At 49.0% G+C, this 25279-nt stretch overlaps 2 protein-coding genes across 2 annotated transcripts; one reads left to right on the top strand and one right to left on the bottom strand.

The window, feature by feature from the left end:
- Positions 1-345: 345 nt before the first annotated feature.
- wdr33 (WD repeat domain 33) lies at positions 346-18013 on the bottom strand. The gene is made up of 21 exons (XM_023335413.1): positions 17779-18013; positions 16194-16412; positions 16054-16122; positions 15729-15833; positions 15557-15652; positions 14060-14211; positions 12858-12955; positions 12658-12784; positions 12431-12585; positions 12224-12302; positions 12014-12124; positions 11820-11914; positions 11657-11743; positions 11431-11570; positions 11199-11354; positions 10191-10805; positions 10061-10118; positions 9701-9983; positions 9490-9629; positions 9239-9388; positions 346-488 (listed from the first exon to the last, which is right to left on the bottom strand). Exons 2-21 carry the CDS (start codon positions 16395-16397, stop codon positions 346-348), a joined length of 3063 nt encoding a protein of 1020 aa, XP_023191181.1. The 5' UTR covers positions 16398-16412; positions 17779-18013.
- A 699-nt stretch (positions 18014-18712) lies between these two features.
- LOC102222217 (transcriptional activator Myb-like) lies at positions 18713-23869 on the top strand. Its single transcript, XM_023335414.1, has 16 exons — positions 18713-18721; positions 19156-19236; positions 19457-19579; positions 19660-19755; positions 19825-20045; positions 20449-20599; positions 20667-20822; positions 20894-21019; positions 21088-21204; positions 21282-21400; positions 21470-21548; positions 21665-21754; positions 21995-22264; positions 22339-22462; positions 22575-22636; positions 23221-23869. The coding sequence occupies exons 1-14, from the start codon at positions 18713-18715 to the stop codon at positions 22426-22428; spliced, it is 1728 nt and encodes a 575-aa protein (XP_023191182.1). The 3' UTR covers positions 22429-22462; positions 22575-22636; positions 23221-23869.
- Positions 23870-25279: the final 1410 nt, after the last annotated feature.

A 25279-nucleotide genomic window follows, 5' to 3' on the forward strand; every position in this document is an offset into this window, starting at 1 on the left:
AGCAGAAATCCATCCAGCTCGTTCTCTGTTTGGGATTTAAGGTGGACCGGTTCTTTTATTATGAATACAGGGAGTCAGCGGGTCAGAACCAGAACCTGCCGTCTGATTCTGACCAATCAAACACGTTATTTGGGCCCCACAGGGGGCGCCGCGCCGCCAGCAGTTCAACTGTGAATCTTTATTGTCCAGTTCGGTGAAAACACAAACACATAGAAATCTGTTAGAAAACGCTGCAGAAACAAAATGGAGTCTCTACATCAGACAGGTGGCCACGCCCCCCCCCAGTGGCCACGCCCCCGGACAAAGCAGGTCACATGACCAACAGTCTGGAGGCGGTGAGCGGCCCTACCGGCCCCGCCCGCCGGCCCTCGGCCCCCCTCTGGGTGGCGGCCCCCCCCTCCTCAGCCCCGGCCCCCCTGGGCCCCAGCCGCCCCGCCCGCCCCGCCCCGGGGGGCCGTAGCCGCCGTCGTCCCTCTGAGGTCGTCCACCTGCGGAGACACAGAGACAAGAAGAGAAAATCCTGAGATTCAGATCAAACCTGCAAAAGATTCAGTAGAAATTAATGATGAAAAATTATGAAATGAATGCAATAAAGGAAACAGGAAACCTCGTTATTAACAATCAGATTAAACGCCGTGAAACTTTTACAAATTCTATTTTTATTTTGCAAGAAAGTGCTGAATATAATGGTTTGACTATTTGTGAAATTTTTTAAAATACATAACTGCATTAGCATGTTTGGAAAAACATTTACCAAATTAGAGTGTTTCTAATTTAAGATCAGAGATTTTTAGTCAGAACTAAATTGAAACGGATCGACTGAAGAGCAACGTTTGGTTTCAGGCTGGACTTAAAGGAGCTCAGGGTTTCAGCTGGTTTTCAGTTTTCTGTTCGCTCCAGATTTGTGGTGCATAGAAGCTGAATGCTGCTAATGTCTGGTTCTGGATCCAGAACCAGAACCTGAGGACATGTGAACGCTTAGAGAGGCAGTTATCTCCCAGCTCATCTCCATGGTTACGGCTCAACGGCCAGGAGGCAGAGCGGCTCCGATGAAATGTTTACTTTGCAAGAAAGATCCGAATCCAAGTCATGAAATGAGGCGATCAGACGTCACTCAGAGAAACGTTCACACTGACCGGCGGCCCCAACCCTAACCCTGACCCCACCCTGGTGACCATCAGGTCCTGGACTGTGTGCTGCTGGGCCAACATGCTGAATCAGACACATTTCTCACTATCTGGACGTTTATCTGGATTTATCAGAGTTGATTTTTGGCAGGAAAACTTTTCTACATTTTAGTGAATCCTGATGGATTGTAGCGACGCCTCCTGCTCTGTTTTGTTTCTGTCAGGGATTTCTGAATCTGCTCAGAGCCGGTCCTGGTCCTGGTCCCGGTCCCGGTGCTGATCTTATGCTCAGCAGAGCCACTTTCTGAGACTTTGTTTCAGTTCCTGAATTATCTGTTGCTTTACACCGGGATGAGTCAGAGGTCTGATTTTAGAAAACTGCATTTAGTTTTTGTCTTTTGTTCATTTTCTGCTAGTGACAGGTAAAGTCCCGTATGGTACCACTGGGGGCCAGACGCATCCAGGTGTGAAGCCAGAGTCTGGACCCACAGAGTGGACGATGCTCTGGGAGTCACAGCCCACAAGGTGGTTCTGGTGAAGTGGTTTCCTTTGTGGGCGTTGAGGAAAGCAGCTGGTTGTTCATTTATGCCTGAAACGCTTTTTGCCCTTCAGGAGAACTGCAGTGCGTTGGTCCGAGTTCCTGGTTCCTCCTGTTCTGAGGCAGACGGTCGTTTTGCTGCGGCCTTTTTGAATGTGAAGGAGACATTTCACGCAGCGCCACCTCCAGGTCGCACAGGCGACGGACAGCAGCGACGTGAGCACAGAAACTTTTTATTCCAAAAGTTATTAAAGATGTGAACCAGGGAAGACTCGACCATGTTGGACCCAGAGCAGGACCAGGAACCAGCAGAACCACGCAGTCACATGAACACATCACTGTGATGTCATTACTGGATTTACTCCCATCCATATAAACTACCTACACTCTGAAGTTTAGCGACAGTCCATGCATGTCAGATAACTACATTATATTAATGCTTCGTCCTGATGATGAGGCTTGTTCTGTCTGCACTCTTGCTGCAAATTTGATTTAAAAAAACAAAACAAAGCAAACCAACATCAAAACTAAAAGTGGAGTTGGAAGAGAATGGGACCTGAAAAGATTCAAGCGTTGGACAATCTTGATGACATTAAGAAATCCTTGGACTTCCTCTCTGAGGACGTGGCAGCAATACGGCGCCATCAACACAACATCGTTGAGACTTTCTAATGAGGAAAAGGACAAACGGATCGCTGTGTTGCAGAACCGAGTGGCTGATTTGGAGCAATAAAACAGGATAAACAAAGTCATCATCACTGGACTGTTTGCCAGCGCGGTGGCTGCACCGGGTCCGGCCAGTGAACCATCAGCTGAAATGTTTGACTCCACGGAGAAACGGACGGCTTCTTTCCTCTGGACCCCGGGGACAGAGGCGGACTGTGCCGCTTCCAAGAAAGAAAAAGATGATGAACTTGCCATCATCACGAGATTCACAAAGAGGAAACACAAGTTTGCTTTGCTAAAACAAGGAAGATGGCTGAAATGATGCGATGTCTTTATTAACGAGCATCTGACCAAGAACAACGCCGACATCACCAGAAAGACCCGGGTTCTGAGAAAGAGAAACGGATCCAGTCAGCATGGAGAAAGAAGTGAATGCGGCTCCGGAGGAGGCAGCGGTTCTGGAACCGGATGAAAACGACTGAATGACTGGCGATCAGGAACCCAGGAGATCACATGACTCACAACCACCATGAGTCAATTAAACAAGACTTCATCAAATATGGATCCAACATCAACACCTCCATCTAATGTCGACTACCTGGAACTGAAAACATTTGACTACTGAATATAAAAGTCAAGACAAGGAAAAGGATTTGGATCCAGAAAATAACTTCTACAATATTAACTGCTCTTCTCATCAATACAACAGTTAAAGCAGACGATACATTTTCCATTATACATTTCAACAGCAGAAGCTCACATGCAATTTTAACCTCATCAAAGACTTTGATAACTATCTCTGAAACCTGGATTAATGCTGAGAAGGCAGCTGATTCTGAACTAGATGGTTCTGAATATTAATAGAGGGGCAGGCTGCACATGTGGACAGAGTCTCAGATATAACATGCTTGAAAATGTGACTAAAGTGGTAAAGGATCATTTTGAGGGTATAACAGTTGAAATATATATGGAAAAAAATTAAATATAATTGTTGGTTGAATATGTAGGGGTCCAGGTTCTAATATGGATCTATTTACACAACTACAACTGCAAAGGTCGATTTTATCTGGGGCTGAAACGATTCCTCGACTGATTCCAGTCCCTCCATTATTAAAATTCCTCCAGGAAAATTTACCTGCCTCAAAGCTTCGTTAATTTATGTTTTATTCTTTAGCGCATCGTGTTTCGGCCGGGACATTATTTGTGTTGCGCGGAGCTCTGACTTCCTCCTCTGACTTGTTGACCAAAGCTAAGTGTTAGCAGCATAACGTCCAGTTTTCAATATCGGCCTGGGAGGATTTTATTGATTGGTGATAACGTTTTCATCGTTTTCCGGGGACCAATAAGCAGCTTTTCTCCTCCAGGAGCTGCTGCCTGGTGGCGGTTCAGAGCTGCAGGTGAGTGGATAGATTGAACACGGCAGGCGGCTGAGCATTAGATGATTAACGCAAGTGTAGCTTTACGGACGAACCAAAAAATACATTTCATATCATCCTGGTCGCCACTAACGGGTGGCGAAAGGCGTCATGGCGCCACGTAGCTGGTAAAAGGAGTCAAATCCTGTCGCTAACATGAACACAAAGCTATAAATGTCTGGGCAAGGTGAGAGTTCATCTATTAAACTGACTGGAGGTGAATACAGAAACAATAAGCTGGAGTTTAGACATTTTTAATAATAGCCTGCTCACAAATAGCCGCCTGCCTCTTTATTATTACACTGAATATAATTTCAGATTCTTCTATAACTTTTCTTCAGGTTAACTCAGAAAGTGAGCTGTTATTGTTACAGGTTAGTTTTCTGTAGTTTAGAAATATGAAAAACTGGGTTGATGTTGATATCTGACAGTGACTCTGCTGCTATGTTAGATTTACCAAATGTTTTATTTGATCTTTTTTTTATTCAATTACTTGATTAATCGTAAGACTAATCAATAGATTACTCGATTACTAAAATATTTGTTTACAACAGCCCTAATATAATCTATAACATTAACAACTTTAAAATTGATCTGTAAACGATCCCAAATCAACTGAAGAGTTTATTAAAACAGTCTGAGCATTTTCCTCAAATTACAAGACCTGGCAGAATCACAGCCAACATTAATAGATCATATATTTACAACAATAAATGGATTATTAGTTAATGATATTAGTGATCATTTACCTGTTTTAACTGCCACATGACAGACAAGTTTAATCCAACTTCTAAAAAATTAAAGACTGAAGAATCTATTAAAACATTTAAAGAATTAAAACTGGAAGCATATGATTATTGTCTGAATATTTTTAAATCATATGAGAAAAATGGTCCCAACAGAAAGTTTATTCATAAAAATAAATATTCAGAAGCTCCATGGATCACAAAGGGACTAGAAAAAAACTATGCAGAGATTTCATAAAGCATAAATCAACTGAGGCTGAAAATACATACAAGAAATATAAGAATAAATTAACTGCTACTTTACGGAGAGCATAACAAGGTTATAAAAATGATAAATAAAATATTAAAGGTATCTGGAATATTTTAAACTGTCATTAGGAAAGTCTCCAGGTAGGCCTGTCTCGATAAACGATAAATCAATTAATCGTATCGACGTCATTTCAATTATCGGCATTATCGTCTCTTCTGACCTTTTTCTCTTTCTGTTAATGACACTGAATGGAAAAAGGCTCAACTCCGGTTCTCTCCACTGACCCTCCTTCCTCATTTCCTTAGTGTAAAGCCCAGCGCAGAGACACGATCTTAGAGCTGTCGGCCGATTGTCGGCCCATTTCAAAACCTGACAGACCACACATTAGCCGACAGAAATCCTAGGTATAACGGTTCCATCGGGTTCGGTCCTGCCGTGTGGTGTCCAACAATGGGCACAAAATAATGGCTACAAGTCCAGTGAACTAATTTTAAAACCAGGCATTAATCAAGGCTTTACAACAATCTACCTGCAATGCATGTGGCTAGTGTCAGCGTAAAGTCCTGACTGAATGAAAATCATTAGAACCTATTTACGTCACGTTAACAAGAACAGCTGAAAAGTTACCGGGTTTATCAACTACGGTAGCAATTTCGCTCCAACTCCTCCTCTTGTCATTTCTATATTCTTTGCATGTTGAATAAACATTAATGTTGTTTCCACATATCATCTCCAATGTCCGCTGGACTTCGGGTTGCGCCGTGTCAGCTGTTTGGGATTCCCCTCCGTAATTTCCCCTCAGAAAACACGGAGGGAATCCGCGCTTTCTGATTGGCTACCTGTCACATTCAACAGGCTGCGTTAAGATCCCAGTCTGGAAAAAACCCTGATTTAGATCGGAGCTGCAACGACGATCTACCGTAACACACCACACAATCTTAGGAAGACCAACGTTTTAAGATTGTTGTATGGGGAAAAATAGGAGCAAAAAATCCTGTAGTGTGAATTATTGCATCAGGTAGATCAGTGGTTCTCAAATGGGGGTACGTGTACCCCTGGGGGTACGTGGAGGTACTGCAGGGGGTACGTGAAGCTTTTCAAAATATCTTTAAAAAATCAGTAGGCTCCTCATAATAAGTCTTGGGAAAAGTTATTTTGTAAAAAGTTCGATAAAATATAAATGTGTGTTCATGCACTGAATTTTATATTTAGTATTTAGTTTCAAAATCCTTTAAAATAAAACGGTTTGACTGGTTTTATACCTTCCTGGTGGTCACCTTCTTCTGTTTTTCTTTTTTGTTTAACCATGCAATGTTTGCAATATGGATGTATTTGTCAGGTTCACTGATATAAGTTGTTTGGCTTTAATAAATCAGACAGTGATTTTACAGCACTGTACCTCTTTTTAATTCCAAAAATGTTTTGCCCGTGTCAGGGGGTACTTGACTAAAAATATATTTTTAAGGGGGTACATCACTGAAAAAAGTTTGAGAACCACTGAGGTAGTCGATGTTCCCATCTTCTCTATTTAAATCTAATTATTACTGAAGGGCAACATAATATACAGACTTCATAATCTGCCCTCTTTTGGTTGAATGCAGTATTTATTTCCACTTTGGCTTTATGTTGTTTAGGTTTTTTTCCAAGTACATTTTTTGTTAATGGAGACTGAGAATCCATTTTATTTTTGTTTTTGTTTATTTTGTTTATCAGTTCCAGTATTTAGTGTTCTATTGAAAATAAAGTGTATCTATCTTTGGCAGGAAATCACATGCATTATTACATCATTTCCATTAAATCAGTGTAAAAAGGTCTTCAGACAATATTATCGTTTATCGCAATAATTTTTGAGACAATTAATCGCTCAGCAAAATTTGCTATCGTGACAGGCCTACCTCCAGGCACACCAGCTTTCCTCAACACTACAAATAATAAAAACCTTAATAACATAGAAGAGATGGTTCATAATTGTAATAAGTATTTTGTAAGTGTGGGGCCACAGCACATGAAACACTAAATGATACGTTAGTTAGTAGAAATCCAGATTCCATGTTTCTCACAGCAGTGGAAGGAAAAGAAATGATAGATATAGTAAATAATTGTAACAATAAAAGGTGGACTGACTGCAATGGTATTGACATGATAATAATAAAGAAGGTGATTGTAGAAATTATCCAGCCACTAACATATATCTGGAATCTGTCAATGCAAACTGGCATATTTACTGCAAAAGTCATCCCACTATGTAACTATGACATCATTTCACAAATTACAGGCCTGTTTTACTTCCACTGTCCTCCAACATTTAGGAAAAGCTATTTGTTTCCAGATTGGAAAGATTCATTAAACACCAACGAGACGCTGAGCGACGGTCTGGGTTCAGATCCACAACCTGCTTCTGTTTCCATCGACTTAAAATCTGCATTTCATCCAACTGATGATGAAATACTCATCAGGAAACTCCAGCGCTTTGGTCTAAGACAGGGGTCTCAAACTCCAGGCCTGGAGGGCCGCAGTCCTGCAGGTTTTAGATGTGCCACAGGAACAAAACACTGGAATGAAATGACTTAATGACCTCCTCCTGGTGTAGATCAGTTCTCCAGAGCCTTAATGACCTAATTATTCTGTTCAGCTGTGGTGCAGCAGAGGCTCATCTAAGAGTTGCAGGACTGCGGCCCTCCAGGACTGGAGTTTGAGACCCCTGGTCTAAGAGGAGGAGTTTTGCACTGGATGAAAAGTTATCTCAGCAACAGGCAACAATTTGTCCAAATGGTGATTTCCAGTCTGGCTGGACGCTGGCGGCGTTCCCCACGGCTCCGGATCGGGACCACAGCTGATTATATGTAAGGTTTCCAAAATACTTCATTTTGTTTTATTTGCAGATGATGCAAACATTTTTTGTACAGGTGAAAATTTACAGCAGCTTCTGATAGAAATTAATTTAGAGTTATGTAAATTGAAAAAGTGGTTTGATATCAAATTATCACTAAACTTAGATAAAACTATGTTTAGTTTATTTGGGAAATGTAAAGGACATAAGGATTTACAAATAATTCATCATGTGAATGTGGAGAGACTTACTGAAACCTCAGTATTAAAATCTAAAGTACTGCAGTTCTCTCTAATTCTAGAACATTTCTAAACTCCTTCTTGTTCTCCACTGTTCACTCATTTTGTCATGTCTAAGTTACTTTGTGGACATTTGGAATAATCCACGAGGCTGATTTCTACCGTCATACCAACAGTTCATTTAGAGACGCTTATCCTGAAACTCACTGATTTGGTGGAGTTTCAAACTGAACTTTATGTACAAAGCTAGAAACAAACTATTACCAGAAATATCCAGACATCGTTTACTGATAGAGTGAGGATCCGACTACAGAGAAACTTTAAACGTTCGAACCACCATGAAAACAACGAGCGTCTCGTCACTGGAGACAAAAACCTCCAAAAGGTTTTATGAGAAGCAACAGGGAGTTACAGCACAGAGTGTGTGTGAGTGTGTGTGTTATTTTCACCAGGTTCAGGGACTATTTAGATTTAAGGGATTCGGGAAATGGGAAGATTATTGATATTATGAATTACTGAATGGAAAAAGGTTCTGATTATACAAGTCAAACTTCATCATCCTCCTTTTCAGACTCAGAGCAGGAGTTTGTATCTTTGGTAATAAGGTATTGTATTTAAATGTCTGAAATAAATTATCATCATCGTCATCATCAATGCTTCCACAATATGAAGATTAAACTCAGCCTCGACATAATGAAGGCGTCGCCGAATGCATCTGGATCATTTTTGTTTCCCCAAGACAAAAACAGCAAAAACCAATAATTATATCCAAAGCATGCAGAACAGTTGTATCCTCCAGGAAGCAGCTAGCAGACAGCGCTAGCAGCTAGCAGACAGCGCTAGCAGCTAGCAGACAGCGCTAGCAGCTAGCAGACAGCGCTAGCAGCTAGCAGACAGCGCTAGCAGCTAGCAGACAGCGCTAGCAGGAGGCTAAATGCTGACCAATGGCCAGGACGTCATTCCAACACAGCATTCATGTCTAAAATTAGCTTTGCTGTGACTTTAGCGTTATTAGCAGCTTCGCGCTTCCACAGAGAGAAGGAATCGACCGTCGATCAGATGAAGTCTGTCAGAAAATTCCTCTCCGTTCTGCTGGAGCTCAAACAACAGATTTATTTCCCCTCTGATGTGGGAACATTTACAAGAAAACCAAAAGTAGCCAGACACCTGGAAGAAGCCGAGTGGGGAACGGTTTGGGTTGAAACGCGCTACAACCCAAGACTTTGACTACACAATCACTGCGAGGGAACAAAATGGTGGCCTCACATAACTGATGAGAAAAGGTTGTGACCTTGTTTAGCATTTCACAGAGAACTGAGACATTTTTGCATTCTTAGACACTCAAAGTACAAAAATTATTATTGAAGGGCTACAAAAGTGGATTTTGTACGACATGGCCCTTAAACTGAAAGTCATGACTCACTGACCTCCTTCTGGAGCCTCGTGGTCCCCGGTCCCGGGGCCGTCCTGCCAGGGACGCTTCCGGGGCGGCAGTGACGCCATGTCCATCCCCTGCATGGACGAGGGACGCTCCCGCCCCCCCGGAGACGAACCGTCGTCCCGAAACCCGTCATGGCCTGAGGACAGGAGGAGACGAGAGTCAGCGTGACAGACAGCCGTCCCTTCAGACGTCACTGGCCCCGCCCCCCATCACTGGCACCACCCTCCGACCCCTCACCTCCTCCTCGGGGGGGCCTCCCTCGGCCCCCGGACTCCCAGCCTCGGCCGACCTCCTCGCCGCCGTCAAAGCCCTCCTCCTGGCCGCCGTAGTCCTCGCTGTAGCCCCGCCCCCCTCGGCCCGGCCCGCCCCCTCGGAACCTGCAACAGGAGCCAGAACGGGTCAGAACGGGTCAGAACCAGCCTCACCCACACAGACGAGGCTCGCCCACCTGTCGTCCCGCCGTCCTCTGAAGTCCCCCGCACCGAAGCGGTCGTCGGAGCCCCAGGCCCCGCCCCCCCGGTGCCCACCCCCTCGGTGCCCCCCCCCCTGGTACCCCGGCCTCCAGCTGTCCTCCCCCCGGCTGTGGAAGTCCTGTCCTCCATCCTGGGGGCCCCTCCGGCCCTGCTGGCCGTCTCCCCAGTAAGAGCCTTGGTCTGGGCCCCCCGGGCCTCCGGGCCCCTGCCGGTCTGTGGGACCCATGTGGTGGTTCGGGGGCGGCCCTCTATGGTCTCCTGGGAAAACAAGAGACGCCACCATGAGGAACACAAACATCTGGTAAAGACTCCTGAGGGACCCCACATCTACTGACCTTTGCTGTTGGGCCCCGGGGGCCCCATCCCATGCATCATGGGTCCCGAGTTCTGGCCCTGCAGATACAAAAGGCGTTAGTTTGCTTGCAGACCTGCAGCCAGATGGGCCCCACCGCAGCCCCCACTCACCTGGTGCTGCATGTACGGGGGCCCCTGCATGCTTCCTTGGGGCCCCTGCATGCCTCCTTGGGGCCCCTGCATGCCTCCTTGGGACCCCTGCATGTTGCCCATCCCATAGTTGTTAGGCATGTTGCCATGTGTCCTGGGTGGGGGCCCCATCATTCCACCCTGCATTTGGCCCTGGGGACCCATCATGTTCCCTTGGGGCGGGGGCCCCTGAGGGTCCCTTAAACCAATTCCTCGAGGAGGATGCCCCATCATCCCACCAGGGGGCCCCTGCATGCCTCTGGGCCCCATCCCATGAGGTCCTGGGGGGCCCATGTGTCTCGGCGGGCCAGGATGTCTCTGTGGTTCTTGCATGTCTGAGGGGCCCATCATGCCTTGAGGGGGACCCTGATGAGATGGGGGTCCAGAAGGAGGTCCCATCTGTCCAGGCTGCATAAAGGGCTGTTGCATCCCTGCGGGGCCCATTGGGGGCGCCATCTGCTGGTGAGGCATGTTTGGAGCGTAGCCCTGCTGACCAGGAGGGCCCGGCCCCCCGGGGCCCGGAAAGGGGGGCATGGAGCCCGGTCCCTGGGGGGGGCCCATGTTCCCATCCGAGTTCATCTGGCTCATCTTCATTTGCTGCAGACAAACAGAACCAAGTCAGAACCGCTGGATCCTAGAACCTTTGCTGGTTCTGAATCCGCCTGATTTACTCTGATAGCCTGAAGCCAGCCGCTAATGCTAGCTTAGCCTCTGTTAGCACTGCAGACTCACTCCGACCCGCTGAAGGTCGGCACCACGGCCTTCTAACGTAGATCTAGTTTCACTCTGGATCAAGATGGACGAATAAATTACAGATCTATAGATCTAATCTTCCATTCTGATCTAAAATCCTTCAGGAGAGGAACGGCCTGGACAGATTCGGAGCTGCTAATGCTAATGAGATTCTGTTGGCCTCTGATGGTGGACTGGTTCTGGTTCTGCTAAAGCCCAGAGCTGGTTCTGATCCGTTCTGGTAGACTTGGTGTTTACCTCCAGCAGGTGGGGGTTGGTGTACTGCAGCGCCGCCATCTCCTGCTCCAGCTCCGCCTGGGTCTTCTTCTTCCCCTCCACCTTCTGCTCCAGGTTCCGGTCCTTTGACAGATCTGCAGACGGGGGCATCATGGGAACTTTGTTCTCCGCCCAAGCCTGCAGGCAGACATCCGACAGTCGGTCACCACGGTTACATGACATCACCTCCTCCGGGTCAGGAGCGGGCGCGTACCTGCTGGAACTGCGCCGGGATCGGTTTGGCGTACGGAACCTTCTTCTGAGGAACCTTCTTGGAGTCCCGGCCCATCACCTCGTCCATGCCCCAGTCCAGTCCAGGGATGGACATCTCCACCTCGGCAGCCGCCTCTTTACCTGCAGGTGGGGCAGCGCCAGAGGAACACCTGAGACCTCAGAGGAACACTGAGACTGTCACTCCGGTCTGGTCCTCCAGAACTTACTGCTCTGCTCCTGCTCCATGGCCGCCTTCAGCTGCTCCGGGATGCCCATCCCCGGAATGGTGGCCAGGCTGTTGGGTTCCACATCATCTGGACACAAACAGAACTTTCTGTTGCAGATACTGAGACCCAGAGATTCTGGTTCTGCTTGGCCTCTGCAGCTTACCGTACTCCACGCCGTCCTCCGACATCCCGGGAAGCAGGTTCAGGTTGTACCGGTCTCTCATCTTGTCTCCGGGTCGGTTCCTGGTCCAGAACTTACTGTAGAACAGAACCAGATGAGCGTTAACCCGAAACAGCATGTGGAGTTCCTGCCTGGTTCTGTGCGGGTCATGTACCGGTACCAGTACGGATGTATACCTGGTGTGGTCGTTGGAACCAGAACACAGGATGTGACCCAGAGGGTGCCAGGCGAGACTCCAGATCATCCCTTCATGGGCCATCTCCATGCCGCCCACCTCCTTCTCCACCCTGCAGAGAGTCACAGTACCGGGTCACAGTACCGGGTCACCAGTTCACAGTACCAACATGGCCCATACCGACACTGTCTGGTTCTGATCAGCTTCTTACCCGGCGTGCCAGAACAGCAGTGACCCGTCGGAGCCTCCGCTAGCGAACAAACCCTCATGGACCGGGTGCCAGGCGACCGCTGAGGACACAACAGTAGAGGTCAGAGGTCACGGTTGTAGACCAATCTGCAGGTCTGCTTCTTTGGTTGACCTGAATGACTCAGGCTCAGGGGAACCGGTCCTGGTACCAGTCCAGGTGCCTCCTCACCTGTGGCCTCCTTCTTGTGGCCCCGGAACACCTGCAGCTCCTCCTTCAGGTTCCGGATGTCGAAGAGTTTGCAGAGATGGTCGCGGGACGCCGTCAGCAGCCAGTTCCCGTTCAGGTTCCACTTCACCTCCATCACCGTGTTCTTATGGGCGTGGCTGGGGAGGGACAGGTGTGGCGGTGAGGTTCTGCGGGCACCGCGGTTGGGTTCTGACGGGCGTGGTACTCACAGCGTGGCCAGGCTCTGACCCGTCTTGGGGTCCCAGAACTTGATGGGCTGCTGGCTGTCCTTGCTGCCAGACACCACCAGCCCCTTGGTGGGGTGCCAGTCCACGCACTTCACGTCGGCGCCGTGACCTGCACAACCACAGCACACCGTCAGAGGTTCTGCTGCGGTCCGGAACGGTTCTGACGGATCCGGAACCGGTACCTCGAAGGATCCGCTCCTCGTGGCAGCGCAGGAAGTCCCAGATCCGGACGGTGCCGTCATCGGAGCAGGTGGCGAACTTGTTGTCGGTGGGAGAGAAGCTGAGGACGAAGAGGAGGAAGAGGAGTCACACAGCTGGACCGGTTCTGGTGGACCTTAAAGCCGGTCCAGAGCCGGTTCTGGACCAGCTTTACATCCGTCACGACCAGTCTTCCAATCAGAACCTGTGGTTCTGGTCCAGTTGTGTAGATGAACCTCTGCAGAGATCTGGATTCTTTTCAGTCAGTAGAACCGAACCCTGCAGTTCTGGATGTGCTGAAGGTTCTGACCCAGTTGGATCATCACGACCTCTGAAGGAAACCATCGGAACTGACCCGGCCCAGTTGGTTAACAGAACATCTGACTGGTTCTGGGTCCTGCATGACAAACCACCGGGTCACATCCTGGTTCCAGAACCGACCCGACTTCCTGTTTTTCTCGGTTCCTGAAGCAGCTCAGGGACGACTGCAGGTCTGGTTCTGTTCAACCGGGTATCGTCTGCGACCCGGTTCAGAGCTGGGTCCTTCATCTGAAGCCGTTTCCATGGCGATTAACCGTTAGAGCCGGCTGTCGTTAACTGGACCGGTTCTGGGTTTGAAAATGGCAGGTTCTGACCTGGAGCGGGTTCTACTGCTACCAAGCCGAGAAGAGTCCAACAGAACCAGCAGACAGATCCGGCTGGTGGTTCTGGAGAACCTGGACTAAAACATGTGAAACTGTAACCAGAACCGGTCCAGTGGGTTCAGAAGGTCTGGATTTCAGAACCGACTTGGGTCAGGGATTCAGAACCAGCAGAAACCTTCAGATGTCTTTCTGCTCAACATGTAGGTTTCATCAGCCTGGTTCTGATCAGTCAGAACCGTTTGGACCCATTAGAACCTGGAGGTTAAAAGTTTGTGATGGCACCTAGGGGGCGGAGCTTCTGTCCAGCTGCATCATGGGAAACGTAGTTCCACTGTTAAGGAAGGGAGCGCTTCACTTGGATTCAAGCAGCTGCTGCTGGGTCACGGACCAGAACTTTATCGATCAACGGGCCGGCCCAACGTAGAAACAGGATGATTTTATTCAGAACACACACGGCTCATGATGCACAGATCCAACAGCAGATCGCTGCAGCGTCAGAACCGAACCAGAACATGGGGGCGGCAGAGAGACTGGGAGCAAACCTGGCTTCTCTAATGGCCTCCTTGTGAGCCTGGAACATCTTGACGTTGTTCATGTTGGACTGCCAGTACTTGACGTAGCCGCTGTGGTCCGCCGTCAGCATCCACATGTCGTTGTGGGACCAGGTCATGGCCCGCACCGGGCTGTCATGGGCCTGCACACACAAGAGGGGTCAGGAGGTCAGAGGTCAGCTGCTACCTTCCACACAGTGGTGAGAACTGAGATGGATAGAGAGCAGAGCTCATTTTCAGCTTAGCTAACTTTGAAAACGTTTAGCATGTTTAGATTCCCCTAAATTAATTTTTGTTTAAATTACATCAGTACACACTAAATTACTTGGCTGTTTTATAAACTATCAGTAAGAAAATCTGTGTTGAAGTTTTGCTTTAGAATTCTTCAAGTTGTTAGGCATTTACATTCGTGCTCTTATTTTGAAGTTTGCTCCACTTCCTCTGTTCACTTATTGAAGAAATATGAAATACACAGGATGACAACAAAACACAGAAGAGAACAAGATACACACAAATACAATATCTAAGGGTGTTATAGAATAATTATAATAGCAAAATTAAATTGGAGGGTTATAATATAGAGAGAGACAGACAGACAGAAAGATAGCTAGATAAATAACAGTCAATAAAAAGTTTAAATTAAAAAATGTATTGCGAAAGTGTGAGGTATGCTAGCTGCTGCGGTTTGACACTAACGACAGATCATCAGATGTTTCCATTAAGTTAATCCACCGCGCCGTGTTCAGATGATCACTTCTTAATAAACATCAAGCCTGAAGACATGAAACTGCAACAGTCTGGATGTTGTTTGTGGGAAATGTTTGTTTTTTGGTGTTGAATCCCGATAGTCTATTATAACTGTTGTGACAGATTCCTGCTCATGCTGCATCAGAGCAATCTGGTTGTGTTGACATGACTCATAAGCTATAGCGGCTAACAATCAATCAAATGGCACATTTCAGCACCAAGGCAGTTCAAAGCTCGTTCCATCATGAAAACATAAAATCATCATCATATAGTCAACAGTTGTAAAAAAAAATAAGACGTCACATCTGGTCATCGTTAAAATAATCCAGACGCATCAAATCTGTTGGTCAATGTTTCATTAATTATTAATCAACTCAACCAGCTGGCTTTAGCCTCGATTTAAAGGAGCTCAGGGTTTCGGTTGTTTTCAGTTTTCTGGACGTTTGTTCCAGATTTGTGGTGCATAGAAGCTGAATGCTGCTTCTCCATGTCTGGTTCTGGAACCAGAAGGTTGATCCAGCAGCAGCAGATCTTTAGTCTATTCAGAGATTTACAAGCTAGCAGTAACAGGCGCTGTGCTGGCAGCCCAAAGCTGGGAACGGTTTACGCTCTACGGGCCACAGGGGCCAACCTTTTTCGGCCTGGCCTAACCAAAGGTTCTGGAGGAGGTTTGGATCAACAAAAGCCAAGTCCAGTCCGGTTCCGTCGGAGCGACCAGAACCTGAGTCCGTGGAGCTTTACCTGTAGGATGGTCTCAAAGTTGAAGGTGAGTCCGTTCCACAGGGTGAACTCTCCACTGGAGGCCCCGGTCACCAGCCGGCGGCCCTCAGGGGTCCACTGCAGACAGAACCAGGACAACCCGTTAGACTCAAATGCAGACAGGAAGTGATGCGGCAGAACGGCGGCCTCTCACCCTGATGACGAAGACGGGACACTTGACTTTGTTGGTAGAGGTCCGGACAAACTTGGTGGTGACAGCATTCATCGGGTTGTTGAGCATTCCCAGAGGAGGGACCAGCTGCAGAACACACAGTCCGGTTAGGGCCCGGTTCTGGTCAGTTGTGGTCAGGTTGCAGTCGGATTCAGGTCAAGTTTCGGTCGGGTTCTGGTCGGGTTGAGGCAAGGCCCGGGGCCAGTTATGGTCTAGTTCAGGCCAGGTTCCAGTCAATAATGGTCAGGTTCCGGTCGGGTTGCTGTCAGGTCTTGGTCCGGTTCCGACCCGGTGCGGTGTGACTCACGTCGTTGTAGCAGCCAGCATCAGGTTGGATGGCCCTGAAGTCCCGGTGGTCGCGCTGCCACAGGCGGTTCTGAAAGGAGACGGACACAGCCGGGTTAACGGGCAACGTGGCGGGCCGGAGGCGGTTCTGAGGTCAGGTACCTCCAGGTATCTGATGACGGACGGGTTGTAGTCGATGGTCTTGCGGTTGACGGCCTTCCTCATGCGCTTCCCGTCGAAGGTGAGCTGCTGCATGGCCTGCTGCTGCGCGAAGTCGGGCCGCTTGTAGAACACCTGTCGCGGCGCCTGGTGCTGGAAACGCGGCATGTGGAAGAACCGCTGCGGCGAGCCCACGTCTGTCGCCATGGTGACCAGCTTAACCTGCAGCACAGACGGGACCACAGCAGGCAGATTATAATAATAATATTCCACTTTATTTATAAAACCATTTAAATCTCCAATTGAAACCTCAAAGGCCTCATTCACACGCTGATGATGGATGATAGCTACTGGATTGTAGCTGCAGCTGCCCCAACAGGCTCACAGAACACAGGCTGCACATTTTTGCACCATCAGCCCCTCTGACCCCAACACCAGCAGGCAAGGTGGATGAAGTTTTTGTTCAGGGACGCAAACAAACAACGGACTGGAAATCGAACCACCAATAGCAACTCCACCGTGAGCTGGGCGGAGCCTCTCGGCCTCTTCTGAAAGTTGACTTTTAGCTCCGCCCACCAGGTCATGTTGCACATTTTCAATTATCAATAGTCAACAGCTGTTGCCAACTCACCAACGTTCTTGCTATATTTAGCAGCCGATGCTGGGAACGCAGAGAACTCATTTATAATGTGGATTTATTGATATTAATTTTTATTCTGGTAATTATGTGCAACCTTTATGTTCTCGCCTGAGATGCGCTCGTTTGCTGACCTGCTCCTCTCCTTTTACCTTTCAGTGATTCATTTTCCTGCCGGAGTTTATTTACCCAAAACTTTGTTTTTAGGGAAAGTACCTGTGAAAGTAAGTCCGGCTGTGTAATCTAACTGAACTATATTACGCCTGAATTCACCCACTCACTGTGGAAATGCCGAGTGCTTGAACGGGAGGGTGGCAGAGGTCAATCCACTAGTGCTTCCGGGTGAACCTGTTACTAATGACCCCACAGCTTCTCTCCTCCAGCCTCTGCTGTTTAAACGTATTGCTGTTTGATTTTACGTGGATTCATGTCTTTATTGTAATTCGGTAGCGCGTTGAGTTTTACATGTAAAGAGAATTATAAATATAATTTTATTATTATTTTAAACTTCCCTGCTTTGGGCTCATTTGGTGTTAACCAGCAGCGGCCGTTAGCAGCAGCTAGCAGCTTCAACCCCAGTATTAGCTTTTCTGCTCCAGGGTTTAAGCGTTTAGAGGTAAACCTGTGCTGAGGTGAAGCTTAATGCCTGGTTCTGCTTCTCTGTGTCTGATATTTAATGCCTGGGTCCCGGTTCTGGAGCCCCGATCTTTAACCGAACCTAGCAGCGCTGATGCCTAGAGGGTTAGCCGCAGCAGCTAACAGCCTAACCGGGCGCAGGGACTGCAGGAATCCGCGGATGTTCCCCTAGTAGATCCCTCCAGATGAAGCCACAACAAACCACTGGGTCCCTGTAGGTTCCGAGGTTTTAAATACCACTTCTCGGTTCAGTACTGACCCGTTTCGGCCATATGAGCATCTTTAATGGCGACGGCGGTTCCGGCAGAAACTCACCAACAATCAGCTAGCTGGCTGTCATCAACAGACTGGGTTCTCCTGGAGGCCGGTTCTGGAGAACCATGAGGAGCTCAGCCTTCACCGGCAGATGGTGCACAGAATCCTTCCCCAATACCAGCAGACTGATCACCTAATATGAACAGATTTATCACGTTAACCGCCAGCGGACTGCATCATGACGCCTCTTCTTCTCGGCCCGATGAAAGGCATGCTGGGAAACCTGCGCAACGGGCGGGATTTTGCTTCTGCATCATCCAGCAAAGGATAAAGGGAAACTGAGTTTTGTGTGGCTCAGCCATTTTAACCAATTATATTTTATATATACATAAAATCAGGTTTTGATTCTGATGTAACCCTGGAATGTTTTATATAAATTGGTTAAGAAATGTTTTGTTTAAAATTGTATATTTATATTTTCTTTTGATGAAATATAATCCAGATTATTTTAACATCACTTTTAGATGTTTGTATATTTTTGTGATGAATTATTTGTTTAGATATTGTCTCATCAATGTACCTTTTATTGCAGAAATTCCGCCATTTTATTTCTGGTCCTTGTTGGTTGTGATGTTTGTGATCTTCCAACATGGTCTCTGTTAACGTAGCTCAGATTAATTATTCAAAATAAATCAGTTTTTGTCTAGTTTATTTCAACAACTAGAACTAAAATCTCACCCTGAGCATAAAGTTTCAGGAAGATGTCAGAAATGTCCAGATTTTCGGTTTAAACTTCTCCTAAAATGTCAGCTGTAGTAGGAGTAGCTTGTGACGTCATGGCTCGGTCCTGTCCAATCAGAACGCAGATTTAGTTCGTTCAGCGCCGAACTCAAACCGTTGAAGCCCTGTGCTGCTTCGCTCCGACCGTTGGTTCTGCCGGTAAGTTCTCTGCAACAGGACGGTACCAGTTGCTCGATCATTCCAGGCTCGGACCATGGGAGAGGTTCGGATCCGTTAAAGATTTCGGTAGCGGTCTGATCGGTGTCTGCGGGACTGTAACGGCCCAGTTTAACGGCTAACTTCGAGCTAACCGGTCGGGCTAACTTGCGCTGTTTCAACCACTTCCATCCGAATTTCTGGACCAATTTCACAAATCCGTCACTGCCCATGAAATATTAGCTAAATTTAACCCGGATCCGAATAGAGATTCTGTGAAATGTGAGCCAGAACACCCGGATCAGTTATCGGTTCCACTATGGTCCATGAATCCGTTCTGCTCATGAGGAGCCGAAAGTTATCTAAAATAACCAGAGAACCGAATCAGTTCAGGAATCATTCTTTTCAACATCCGGGTTAACTGACTTAGTCAATCTGAACTGATTCGGTTCATCAGAACGTTTTTAATCAGGATATCTGAACCGGTTCTGGGTTCTGCAGGTTCAGCAGATGATCAGGCCAGCTTGTTTGGCTGAACCTGATCTGAGAGGCAGAGATGAGCAGCTGGAGCCACAGAACCAGGTGAGAAATACTCCCGCACCTGTCCCCCTTTTGCTCTCCATCTTTTCTCCATGTGGACTGCATCTCCATCTGATGATGATGATGATGATGATGATGCTCACTCCGTTCTTCTGTTCCAGTTCCAAGAGTCGGTCCAGACGGGTCAAAAGGTTCTCCAAAGTGTCTCTCCAGAAGCCTGGATGGACCAAAGAGGAGGCAAGGATGATGATGATGATGATGATGGTGGTCATGTGATGATGATGATGATGATGGTAGTGATGCTCTTCCTCAGGATGAGCTCCTGCGGCGCCTGGTGAAGGAGCGTGGAGCCAGCAGCTGGTCCTCGGTGGCGCTGTCCTTCAGGGTGAGCGTCTCAGTCAGACATCTAGTGTCGACTTCTGTGGTGGTGACCAGTGGGGGGCGCTCTCACTTTCCTTCTTTCAGGGTCATAGGTCAGAGGTGCAGTGTCAGAGACGCTGGCAGCAGATCAAGAACCCAGAGCTGGTCAAAGGCCCATGGACCCAGGAGGAGGACCGGCGGGTGAGGACCGTTCACCCCTGCCGCTTGGTGCCCCCCCCCCATCTGGATCTGATGTCACTTCATGTTTAGGTCATGGAGCTGGTCCAGAAGTACGGCGTGAAGCGCTGGTCGCTCATCGCCAAACATCTGCACACTCGCAACGGGAAGCAGTGTCGAGAGCGCTGGCACAACCACCTGAACCCGGCGGTGAAGAAGAGCAGCTGGACGGCCGAGGAGGACCGGGTGGTGTGCCAGGCCCACAGGTTGCTAGGCAACCGCTGGGCTGACATCTCCAAGCTGCTACCTGGCAGGTACCTGACCTGCTGAAAGTACAGATGTAGAGCTGCTACTTCCTCTGGAAGGTCGTCCAGGACCTGTCTGAGTCGGGTTGGAAAACTTTTTACCTTTTTAACACTGCAAACAGGTGCGTTGACTTGTCTGCAGGTGCATTGACCTGTCTGCAGGTGCATTGACCTGTCTGCAGGTGCATTGACCTGTCTGCAGGTGCGTTGATCTGTGTCAGGTGCATTGACCTGTCTGCAGGTGCATTGACCTGTCTGCAGGTGCATTGACCTGTGTCAGGTGCGTAGACCTGTCTACAGGTGCGTTGAAATGTCTGCAGGTGCATTGACCTGTGTCAGGTGCGTAGACCTGTCTACAGGTGCGTAGACCTGTCTGCAGCCTCTGGTGTGTCTCCTCTGCCGTGTCTTCCAGAACAGACAACTCCATAAAGAATCACTGGAACTCCACCTTGAAGCGGAAGGTGGAGAAGGAAGGTTACCTGCACTTCCTGCAGCTGCACGGCTCAAGCTCCGCCCCCAGACCTGGGACTAGGAACCACACGTCCCGCAGAGCCCAGACGAAGGTCCGTCCCCAGTCAGCAGGATGCCTCTAGTTGGTCGGGATGCTGACGCTAATCTGTGTCCTTGCAGGCCGACAGTCTGTCCACCATCAAAGACGAGTCCAGCTTCTCCTCCAATCAGAGCAGCTGCAGACCTCATGGAAGCTCCGCCCACCTGTGTTCCACCTGGGCTCCCGCTTCCTGCTCAGGCTGCAAGCAGGGCGCGTCCACCGAGCTGATGGAGATGGTAAAGCCGTCCACTGGACTTTGCCCATGTCTGTCCTCTGGGACCTTGCCCATGTCTGTCTCTGTCTCCAGCAGAAGTCCTGCTCGTCCCAGAACCTGGAGGCTTGGAGCTACCAGGAAATGACATCACACCCATCTCCAGAGGCGGCGCTGCTCAGAGAGGACTCGCCGTCCGTCATCGACCTGAGCAGGAGCTACGTAAGGCGACGTGGCGAGGCCGGTCCCGGCTTTCTGAGGACAGGTGAGACAGCTGCTGTCTTGTGCAGGTTCCAGGTGTTAAGGAGCAGCTGATGAAGACGGATGAAGGAGCGTCCTTCATGGACTCATCCTCGTCCTGGGAGAGGAGCAGCATGATGGAGGCGGCAGTCTTCTCCCCAGCTGAGGTAGAACCACAGAGAGACAGACAGAGACATGTCCAGGTGTCCCTCAGGCCGGCCGTCTCAGTCTCTACCTGTCCCAGGTCTTCAGCCTGAGTGCTGCAGAGGAGCTGAGCTTCCAGCGCCCGCCGCTCACCTCCACGCCGCTCTGCTCCCTCAAACACCAGAACGTCTGCTGCGTCCACTGCAGCCTCGGCTCCAGGTCCGCTCCGGCCTTTCTCACTTTGACCCCTGGTGACCCCTGACCCTAACTCCTCATTGGTCCGTTCAGGACGGAGCAGATCAGAGCGCTGTTCCCCTCGGCTCCGGAGACGCCCACGCCGCTCAAGGTGCCCGACTGCCAGGACGAGGTGAGTCCAGCCGGCAACCAGCCGCCGGCAGAACCTCAGGCTGAGCCCTGCATGTGTGTGTGTGTGTGTGTGTGTGTGTGTGTGTGTGTGTGTGTGTGTGTGTGTGTGTGCTCCAGGTGGCAGCCTGCTCCAGGCTGATGATGAACCTGACAGGAGGAGAGAGGAGCAGTGACCCTGACAGCCAGCAGTCCAGCTGCAGCTCTGAGGTCAGCCTGACACAGAACACTCTGAGTGGAACAAAGTGGGTTCTGTCGGGTCCAAAGTGGGTTCTGTTGTCTCCGATGTCACAGTGTCTGTCTTAGTCGTGGGGTTTAGGTTCCCTCCCTGATCCTCTTCCTGCTGCCGGTACCGACCCGGTCCAGACCTCCTTATTAATGTTCCTCTCATGACCTTCACAACCAGGTTCTCCTTATCGGAGCCTCACCTTCCTGACCTTTGACCTGCAGGTGCACGGGGAGAGCCTACTGAGCTCCATCCTACAGAGTCCGAACGGGACCGGCTCGGCCTCACAGGTCCAAGTCGGTTCTGGTTCGGGCCAGCAGAAGGTCCAGGGCCCGTCCGGTTCGGCGGTTCCGTCTCAGGCCCGCTTCGTCCCGACCTGCGACGAGTTCGAATGCTTCCCGCTGGATGAGCAGCTGGAGGTGTGGTGGGCCCAGCAGCACGCTCCCAACCAGGGCTCGCCCGAGTGTCCGGCCAACAGAACCAACCCGTTCGAGGTAACGCCCGGGGCCCGGCTCAGAACCAGAACCGAGTTTTGCTCTGCCTCTCAGGCTCACGTGTGTGTGTGCAGGTGAGCGGCGAACTGCAGGTGGTGATGTTCGGGAGAACCGAGGACCAGGCCAGTCTGACCCAACAGGCCCGCCACTATGTGGCGCCGTGACCAGAACCAGGTCCAGACCCGGTCGCACCACGCGGTGAGCCGGACCAACAGACAGACCTCCATCCAAACGCTGTGATGTCATGACTGGTTAAATGTGATTGGTCAAAACGCTGTGATGTCATCCTTCCATGTCTTTGTGGTTTCAGGTGAGCATCCATGTGGGAACCAACCAGAACCTTCAGAGTTCTGGACGCTTCACCTCTGGCAGGTAAGTTAACACACACAGAACCAGAACCGTCTGCCACCACTGACTGCTCCTCTGGTTCTCAGAGACCGGACCAGAACCAGAACCGAGATTTGATAACACTCAGACTCAGTCGTATTGGTTGACCTGTGGAAACAGGCGGTGCAGATGACCTTATGACCCCTGACCTTCAACAGTTATTGATGTTCCACTTGACCTGGTAACTCGGTTTGGTTCTCAACATGTGAAACACTTTGGACCAAAACGCCGATCTGGAGGGCGGATCCCCACGGTACCGGTGCTGGACGGGTTCCTGGTCGGACCGATCCAAACAGCTTCCAGCGCCGCGCCGTTCACTGACGACCCGGAATTCACGACTCAACACCGATTTGTTTTATTTCTGATGGAATCAGTTTGAATGAAGAAGAACCGATGGATCAGCAGAACCAGAACTAGAACCGTCGTTTCTGGACGGGAAGAAACGGTGAAAGGAGCTGGAACCATTAAACACTAATAAACTGGGAAAATCATAGAACCGGGTGGAACCCGGTGGAACCAGGAACAGTTTCAGAATAAGAGCTTACTGATCCAATGTTCTTGTGTTCCAGAACGGAGAAGAACCGTAGGTGACCTTCGCCTCGAGGGATGAAGATGACTCCTCCTCCTCCTCACCTCGTGGTCCAGGCAGCCAATCAGAAGAGAGGATTTCTTGTCGTTTCCTGCTACCTCATCAGTTCTCTCTGATGTTTTATTTCTTTGTTTGGGGATTTTTTTTTCTTTTCTTGTTTTACCCGACCAGGAGACGAGTTCCGGGTCGGTTCTGATCGTCGGCTTGGACCGGGTCACCGCCTGGCCTTTAGATCCGTTTTTTATCTCTGGACGTTTATTCAGTTTCTTTCTTTCTTGGAACGTCGCTGTGATCCCAGGGGAAGTGCTGCTCATGGACCGGATCGGAACCGACCCACTTCAGGGACTTTTCTTTATTTCTGACGGCACTTTATCTTTAAGCTTTGCACTTTGGATCGGAACCGATCGAAGCAGAATCTTGAATCAGACAAGATTATTCACAATTTAATGATTTACATGATTAAATCTTTATTTGTATGTTTAGAACACGTGGAGAACTTTGTTTAGGACAAAACCAGTACAGATGAAGTTCTGTGTGAAAGTCCAGTTTCTATCGGACCCGACCGGACCTGGGTCTGGCTGTGACTCTGATGATTTCTTGTGAGAATAAAGGACCAGATGGAAACACTCGGACTGTTCTCCGTGTGCCTCTGTTCCAGAACCGAGGTCTGGTTAGCGCTTCTGATGAAAACAACTCTCTGGTTCTTCAGAACCAGACTCGGGTCGGTCCAGTTCCTGGCTGGACTTGGATCTTCAACACTCTGAGAGTTCTGGATGAGAGTCAGAATCCACCAGAACCAAACTTCCTGTATCAGATCCAGGATCAGACCCAGAGTCAGCCCCCCTGGTTCTGGTTCTGGTCTAGTCGGGCTGGAAGGCGTTGTTGTCGGCCCTGGTGTCGCCCTGCGGCCGACCCAGCAGGGGGCAGCAGCTCCTCCTCCTGGACTGAGTTAGGACTCTGCAGAGGAAGCCGGAGGGGGCGGAGCCACGGTGGGCGGAGCGCCGGGGGGGATTGGGGGGGGGGGTTCCTCAATCAATCAATCAATCAATCAAATGTTATTTGTATAGCACATTTCAGCAGCAAGACATTTCAAAGTGCTTTACATCATTACAAACACAGAATCACAAAGCAACATAGAATCAATCATTAAGTCAAGTTCCATCAATAAGTTTGTAATTGATTACATTTCATATACAATCCTAAACAGGTGGGTTTTTAGTGGAGATTCATCCATAACGGTTTACCTGTTCACTCCTACTGTGTTATATGGAACAACATACCTGTTGCTATTTTTATTCCCACTCACAATCATACAGTTTAAATGATGTAGAGTCCTCAGCAGCCGGGGCGCTGCGGCCACTGCAACCGCACAGAACCGGGTCTTCCTCCATCTGGCCCTGGTCACGGCTCTCATCATCATCATCCTCCTGCGACAATAATAAGTCCCTGAATCACTAATTCCCTCCTTGTCCTCTCCTGAATCTCCTCCAGCGGTCGAAGTTAGTGTGGTAATTAACATATTGGTTAGTTTGACACATTTTTCTAAATGGGCTTAAGCGCTTTTTAGCTTTTGTCCTAGTTTTTCTGACCCGCCCGTCTCGTATCCACTCATTTTCTCGGACTCCGGTTGAAATGGCGCCATTTATAACCTTAGAGGGGAGGAAGGGGCGGGCCAAGGAGGACTGAGGGATTTCATTGGATAAGCCCAATGTCTGTCAATAAAATCAACCAATGGACTGTCGCGGTCGATAAAAATTTGATTTAATGCGTTTCTTTTTGTTAAATGATGACAGCGTAGGGCCGCCAGATATGGACATTATGTACATCAGTCTGGACTCCAGACGGTCAGTCCTCCGCTGGACAGAAGTTAAAACTGAATGCAGCTTTTCTTCCCTTCTGTTCAAATTGTCAACCTGCCACAGTGGCACCAGCAGGTCGTCCCTCTGGTGTAATACCCAGAGGGAGCCAGCAGGGAGCAGTGCCAGCCTCTAGCAGAGAGGAAGAGGGAAACCCAACCGGTGCCCCACGTGAGAACCGGA

Source organism: Xiphophorus maculatus, chromosome 6, assembly GCF_002775205.1.
Source record: "Xiphophorus maculatus strain JP 163 A chromosome 6, X_maculatus-5.0-male, whole genome shotgun sequence".
Classification (NCBI taxonomy): Eukaryota; Metazoa; Chordata; class Actinopteri; order Cyprinodontiformes; family Poeciliidae; genus Xiphophorus; species Xiphophorus maculatus.